Source organism: Grus americana, chromosome 3, assembly GCF_028858705.1.
Source record: "Grus americana isolate bGruAme1 chromosome 3, bGruAme1.mat, whole genome shotgun sequence".
NCBI classification, from domain to species: Eukaryota; Metazoa; Chordata; class Aves; order Gruiformes; family Gruidae; genus Grus; species Grus americana.
The window spans coordinates 3,255,378-3,262,540 of record NC_072854.1 but is presented as its reverse complement, the minus strand read 5'-3'; the positions used below and the strand labels follow the sequence as shown (position 1 = coordinate 3,262,540).

The window sequence follows — 7,163 nt, the reverse complement described above, 5'->3', positions numbered from 1 at the left end:
GCATTTCCCCCAGCCTTGAAGTTTTAGGGGCTCTGAGGTGCGGGGGGGCAGCGCGGGCTGTGCAGGGGTGGCAGGGCCATTTCCAGTTCCCTCCTCGCTCCCCTTCAGCCTTTCAGTGAGCAAAATAATAAAAAATAAAAAAAAAAAAGGAAGAAAATGAGGGGGGAGGGTGGGCGGGAAGCAGAAGGGGGGGCCTTGTGGGGTGCTGCCCCCCCTTCTTGGCTTCCCCGGGGGTGCCGGGCAGAGGGTGGGGAGAAGTTTTCTCCCCGCGCCATCCTGGCCGGGGCTCAGGAGTTTGCAAACAAGGAGGAGCAGCGAGTACCTTCGGTGTCATTGGAGGAGGCTTTTTCCAAGGAGCTCATAAATACGGGGGAGGCCGGGCAGGAGGCTGGGACTGCGCGGGGACCCCGGGGGCAGCGCAGCGGGCAGAGGCGGGCGGGGGGCCGGGGCTGGGGGGGGGGCCGCCGCGGGGCCGGGCCATGGCTGCGCTGCTGAGCACCTACCCCTGGCCGGAGCGGCTGGAGGGGGACGAGGCCGAGGGGCTGCCGCCGGGGCCGCCCCCTCGTTGTCCGCCGGGGGAGAAAGGCTCCGAGAGCCGCATCCGCCGGCCCATGAACGCTTTCATGGTATGGGCGAAGGACGAGAGGAAGCGTCTGGCGGTGCAAAATCCCGACCTGCACAACGCGGAGCTCAGCAAGATGCTCGGTGAGGAGAGGAGGGGTGCGGGGGTTTGGGGGTGAGACCCCGGGGGGTGGGCGCCCCTGCATCCACCCGGCCATCTCCGGGGGTGTAGACCCGGCTCCGAGTCCGGCAACCCTGCGGTGCGTGTGCCCGCCCGGCCATCCCCGGGGGTGCAAACCCTGTCCGGTTCCAGTACCCCGCGGGTGGGCACCCGTGCACCCACTCGGGCACCAAACCCTGCCCGGATGGGGACCCGTGCACCCTCCCTGCCACTCTGCGGAGTGCAAGCCCTGCCCGGGTCTGACACCAGCACCCTGGGGTGCGTGCATCCTCCCCCATGGGATACAGGCAGGTCCGGCACTCAGGGGGTGGGCACCCCTGCACCCACATGGCCACGCTGCGGGGTGCACCCTGGGACAACGTCCACCGGGCTGCCTGGTGGGGTGCAAAGCCTGAAGGGGTTCCGCACGCCAGGGAGCGGGCACCCATGCGTCCACCCCGTGGGGTGCAAACCCCACCGGTGACCCATGCTCTGGGTGCACGCACCCACCCGGCCAGCCCTCAGGGTGCAAAGCCTGATGGTCTCCTGCAGCCCAGGGGACAGGCATCCATGTGTACACCCCATTACCCCTCGGGTGTAAACCCTGCTGGGGTGCAAACCCTCGGGCTGCCAGTGCCAGGGATCCCCTGATGCAGTGCAAGGAGGGACCTCCAAATTTTCCTGGCCTGTCTTTGCTGTCCCACTTTGTCTCCAAACTGACTATCCCACCCCAATACTGCATGGCTGGGGGGGGGGGGTGTGTTTCTGCTGTTTCTTTTCAGGGATCACAACCCATTTTGAATACACATTTGTTTCCCACTCCCCATCCATTCTTTCCCCCTTCTCCCAATCCCCGTTTATGTGAAACCAAGAGAGCAAACAGAAATAACCAGCCCAGACAGCCTGAGAAAGAGCTGCCTGAATTGCAACACAGCTTTGCTGTCCAGCCTCTTACCCAAAGTTTGTGTTTCCCTGGACAGTTTTGTGGTGTTTTCTTTGGTGGTTTGGTTTTCTCCTCGCTGATTGCCATGCAACATCTCAGATTATTAGTGTTATTTCTGCTGTCTCTTTGGCAGTGGGAAGGCATCAAACGTTTTGATCCGTATCCTCATTTCTCCTCCTACCCTGAGGAACAGCCTGGGGTAGCCTCACCGGGGGATACAACCCACCCCCCCACCCCAGTACTGCTTTGCCGTCCGTGGCTTGGGGACATTTTGTGTATCTCAAACAGGGAGCAGCGAGGTCATGGCACCCAGGTCTCTGTACGCCCCGGTGCAAGTCCCAGCAGGGCACGGGCTGGGACACGTCCAGGGACGCCACGTCCTGACCCCCTGCTCAGGCGGGCATGGCCTCGGCCGTCCCCACTCAGCAGCCGGGCTCTCCATCCCAGAGAGGCGTTGCAAGATCAGGCCATGGAGTTGGGGGAGTTTATTTGCCCTGATTTATTTGCAGTGGGGCTCAGCTAATCCTGAACCCACCCTGTTCGGGGACTTGCGGTGGGAGCTGTCAGAGGACCTATGGTGGCTTCGATCCTCTTCTTTGCCCCCCTGCTGCCATCTCATCCCCCCGCGGGGTTGGTGGGCTGCGTTGGCTCGGATATTGGGAGCCCCTACCTTGCTCTTGGGTTGTGTTCTGCAGGCTCTGGGTTGCAGCTGCCTTTCCTGCCCCGGTACAGATGCCACGGGCACTAAGGAGAGTTTCGTTCTCTGTTGCAGGCAAGTCCTGGAAAGCTCTGAGCCTCTCGCAGAAGCGACCCTACGTGGAGGAGGCCGAGCGGCTGCGGGTGAAGCACATGCAAGATTATCCCAACTACAAATACCGGCCCCGGCGGAAGAAGCAGGTCAAGCGGATCTGCAAGCGGGTGGACCCCGGGTTTTTGCTGGGCAGCCTGACGCGGGACCAAAACACGGTGCCGGAGAAGCGGACCTGCGGCCGGGCCGGGGGGGAGAAAGAGGGGCCGGGTGAGTACCCCCCTCGCCCGGGGCTGCCGTCCGTCCGGGGATACCGGGAGGCCCCGGGCAGCAGCAGCGGCAGCAGCACCAGCGTGGACACCTACCCCTACGGGCTGCCCACCCCGCCGGAGATGTCTCCGCTGGATGCCATAGACCCCGAGCAGAGCTTCTTCTCCTCACCCTGCCCCGATGAGCATCACCACTCCCACCTCGCCGGAGCCACCTACTCCCCAGAGTACGCGGGCAGCTCCCTCCCGTGCAACCACCACCCTCTCAGCCCCATGCCGCAGCCCACCACCTGCATGATCCCCCCGTCTTCCAGCTGCCCTCCCCTTCCTCCTCCTCCTCCTCCCAGCTACTATACGCCCACCTTCCCCTCCCTGCACCCCCCCAGCCTCCATGCCCACCTGGGCCAGCTCTCCCCACCGCCTGACCACCATGGCTTTGACACCTTGGACCAGCTGAGCCAAGCCGAGCTCCTGGGGGAGATGGACCGCAATGAGTTTGACCAGTATCTCAACAACCCTGGCCACGGCGACCACCACGGCGGGGTCTTGGTCAATGGACATGTCCCAGCGGCTGGTGGCTCCCACACCTCCGAGACCAGTCTCATCTCTGTCCTTGCCGATGCCACGGCCACCTACTACAATAACTACAGCGTCTCCTAGACCCCCAGCTGGGGCCGCCTGGACCGGCCGAGGAAGGACCCGACACAGTATTACGAGGTGTTGCTCCCCGGGGACATCGCTCGCTGCCCCTTGGGGTGACCGAGTCCGAACCACGAGGGCCGTGCAGTGTCCTCGGTGGTGTAGGTAAAGGATTTCAGTCATCAGCTCGTCACTGGTGCAAAGCCTCGGGTGCCCTGCTCCAAATGGGGCTGGGGGCATTTCCCAACGCCAAAGCTCTTTGGCCAAGCCCCTCTTCCAAAGCAGAGGTGCTCCCGAGAGCGCGGGAAGGCTGTCCCCCATTTTGGGGCATCCCCCCAGCTCTGCTTTGGCGTCGGGAGGGCGGCAGCATCCCGCAAACCGCAGGTCTGAAGTTCTGGCAGGGGTGAAACTCCCCGGGAGGGGGAAAGGCAGGGATGGGGGGAAAAGGGAAGATTTTGGTAAAGGAGCGCGTGGTCTGCAAGCGTGCTTTGCCCCTCTCTTGGCTCCTGGCGTCGGCGTTGCTGCGGCATGAATGACCTGCCTGACCGCACCGGCGGGGGTTAAACCCCCCATCCCCCTGTCCCCAAACCACGAGTTGGGGGCTTCATCCCTCGGGAAGGGGGACACCAGGGATGCTGCCGGGCTGGCCCTGGGGATGCGCAGGGGCGGGGGACTGCAGGGGGGCAGGCAGCCCCCGGGGCGCTCAGCCTGCGCGTTCCGGAGGAGGCTGAGATCAGGGCTTGGAAAGGCAGGATCTGGCCAGCATCCCCCCCCCCGTGGCTTCCCCTTGGCCTCCCAGCAGAAGCGCTCTCGAAGGGGGGGGCCAGCATCGGCTGCCCTCCCCGCCGGGCTGGGAACGGGTCCTGGGACGAGCCCTGGGGCAAAGAGGCCATGATGTAGCAGACACGTTTTTTTATCAAACATCCTTTGAAGGCGAAGGCTTCGCGTTTCGAGCCGCAGCGCCCAATGCCTCTTCTAACTCCGGCGTATTATTGCTTGTAATAAAGCTGTACATTGATTTATTCCTTCCATTATTCCTCCCCTCGGATTTTGTATTGCTCGAGTTCTCTTCCTTTTCATAAAGATGAAGCTTTATTTTAAATCAGTTATATGACATGATTAATCTTAGTGTTTACTGTATGGCACTTGGTAATGATTAGTTAGTAGCGTGGCTATGATTTTCTGGTTTCAGTCCCGAACGTGTATTAATAATAATTGCAAATAATACTTAAAAAACCCCACAACTTCACAGGTTTTTAAGCTAATACATTCCATCTTTTTTGTGTGACTCTATGCATTTTGAATGAGTGTAGATATGAGTTTGCATAAAATATTTAATTTAAATAAATATGTTTTTATACAGTGATTGTTTTATGATTTAAATTGCTGTAGCTATTGACAAAGTTTTCAAAACAGAAACATTTCCCGTGCGAGTGCTATTTTTTTAATTTTTTTTTTTTGTTGGTATTTTCAGCCAAACTTTTCTACTTCCTTTTTTTTTTTTTTAAATAAAAAAGATCTGTGGTTATCTTTACAAATTGTGGATTGCTTTCTAACAAACCGACTCGAGGCGTGATGTGTGCATACCTCCGCTTTTCACGATGCGTCTCAGGGGCAGCGAGGCAATTTGATGTCCTTGATCCTGCTTTCTCCATCTCATTAATACAATCTTCTAATGCCGGGTCCTACGTACAGTGAAGGCAAAGCTTTTCCTTCGGTGAGTTGGTGAGCACAAATGATGTTGCCTATTTATGGAGCGAGTGCCAGTGCCCGGAGAGTGGGTTTTATTCAGATTTTAGGCTGTCTTTCACAGTTCGTGTTGATGCACCATTTAAGATGCTCCACAGTGCAAGGGCGACGTAAAGGGTCCTCACTGCAAACGCAGGTCAAAGCAACGAGGCCTTAAAAATGGAGAGTGGGTCAAATTTGGGATGCTACATGACAGGTGGTCTTGTAGGTGGATGTTGAGTGGTGGCCTTAAGGCATCGCTAGTGAAGAGAAATGCTTAGTCCTCCTTTGTGGCCCATGGACCAACATCACAGCCTGCTCTCGCCAGACATTAAATTAAACCGTGTCCCTGCGGTCCTTGAGGTTGAGCCATGCACACCTGCCAAAGCAGTGTCCTCCCAGCTGTGCCCTCCTGCTTGGCCCCAAAAAGTGGAAGAGCACATTTCCTAACACACTTTGTGATGCTTGCTCACGTGTGCTGGCTGGAAGGGGTCTCCAGAGGTCACCCGACCCAACCCAAGGCAACCCAACCCAACTGGGCTGGCATGCCTCCCATAAATGACTTTTCTCTGACTCAGGGAGCCTATGGTCCCAGAAGGTGGGAGTCTGGGTGAGTATCTGGGGAGGGAGCATCGCTCTTCCAAGAGGGTTTGTGGAGGGAAGGAGGTACCGTGAGCCACTTTGGCCTCTCTGCCCAGCAGCGTTGACTCACGTGGGACCATGCCAGGAGCAGGGCTGGAGAAGTCCTGTTCCTCCCACCTCCTGCTCTGCCCACAATCCCTGTGGTGCCCCAGGGCTGAGGGATGCTCGTGTGGAAAGTTGTTCATAGCAGGGGTGGCTCAGGTATGTGTGTCCAAGCCTGGATCTGCCTTTGAGCCAGCAAACCCAGGGGGCTGCTCCCTTCCAAGCAGGCTCTTGTTAGAGGGTCACCCAAACCAGGGCGTTAGGGGGGCACTCACCCCAGGGAGCTCTGCAAACGTCCCTTTCTGCCAGGTCTGTTGCAGAGGCAGCTGAGAACGGTGTAATGAGTTTTTAAACTGCCCTGGTGAGGAGGCACAGAGCACACCCATCCCGGCCCCCCAACAAGATCAGCTCACGCTATTGCCACCAGCACACCTGATTTGGGCTGTGGCATTCGTCCCCCCGATGGGACCCTCTCTCTGGGACGCTGGCTGCTCCCTCCTATCCTGCTCCTTGTTCCCATGCCCTGAGCGGCACCGGGATCGACCGAAACACCCCGCGAGCCCCTTCCCCGCTTCCTGTCTTCTGACAGAGTCACATTCGGGGTTGGCGGAGGCAAAGCCCACACCGAGATCTCCCGGCAGCGCTTGCAGCAGTGGCCGGAGGCTGGTTTTCCCAGGAAAAGGGGTTTCTCCGTGCATCCCGACCCTAAGCAGCCCGCCAGGCTGGGATGCACGGAGACTCCTGCAAGCCGAGCCTGTCCCCACTTGCTCAACCCGGAGCCACGTGAGGAGAGGTGGGAGCGTGTCCCCGTGCTCTGCACGTCAGGAACAGCTACAGGCCCCAACCGGGATCCAGGCCCTCCCCGAGGGCGTTGGGAGCCGCAGCCAAGGTGAGGTGCGGCTCCCTGGGAGCCAGGGCTCGACGGCCGGATCCGGGCACACACCCAGCGCCCGGAGCAGCCGGCTTCCACCTCCCAGGACATCAGCAGCTGAGATGAAATTCAGGAGCAGAGCCATCCACCTCTTCTCCGGAGGGATGGAAAATGCAACGCTACGGGTCGCACCCCCATCCCGCAGCACGTTGTTGGGACGCAGGGCGTTGCTGCAGGGAGCAGCCAGAAAATAAGTGGCGGACAGAGGTGGGAAGGAGCCTTTTTTGCTTGGAAAGTGAGTGTCCCCGCAGAGGACTGATGGCCATGGAGGCTTATGGATGTTGGGGGGTCTCCACCCCAAGAGGGACTCGTTCTGCATCAGTCCTGGTCATGTTGCTCCTCCCTCCCAATCCCAAACCTGTGAGCCCAAGGCTGTCTCTGTGCACGCCGAGGAGTCTTGTGGTTTGTGGGCAGCTTTCTCCGTGCTGGGATGGGCTGGGAACCAGCAGGAAGATCGAATCAGGGCTGCAGGAAGGGATAAAATGACCTCATGCCACGTA

General features: G+C 59.3%; 1 protein-coding gene across 1 annotated transcript; it reads left to right on the top strand.

Annotated features, from left to right (window-relative positions):
• The first annotated feature begins 454 nt into the window (after nucleotides 1-454).
• SOX7 (SRY-box transcription factor 7) lies at nucleotides 455-4,858 on the top strand. The gene is made up of 2 exons (XM_054820839.1): nucleotides 455-705; nucleotides 2,437-4,858. The coding sequence occupies exons 1-2, from the start codon at nucleotides 480-482 to the stop codon at nucleotides 3,339-3,341; spliced, it is 1,131 nt and encodes a 376-aa protein (XP_054676814.1). The 5' UTR covers nucleotides 455-479; the 3' UTR covers nucleotides 3,342-4,858.
• Nucleotides 4,859-7,163: the final 2,305 nt, after the last annotated feature.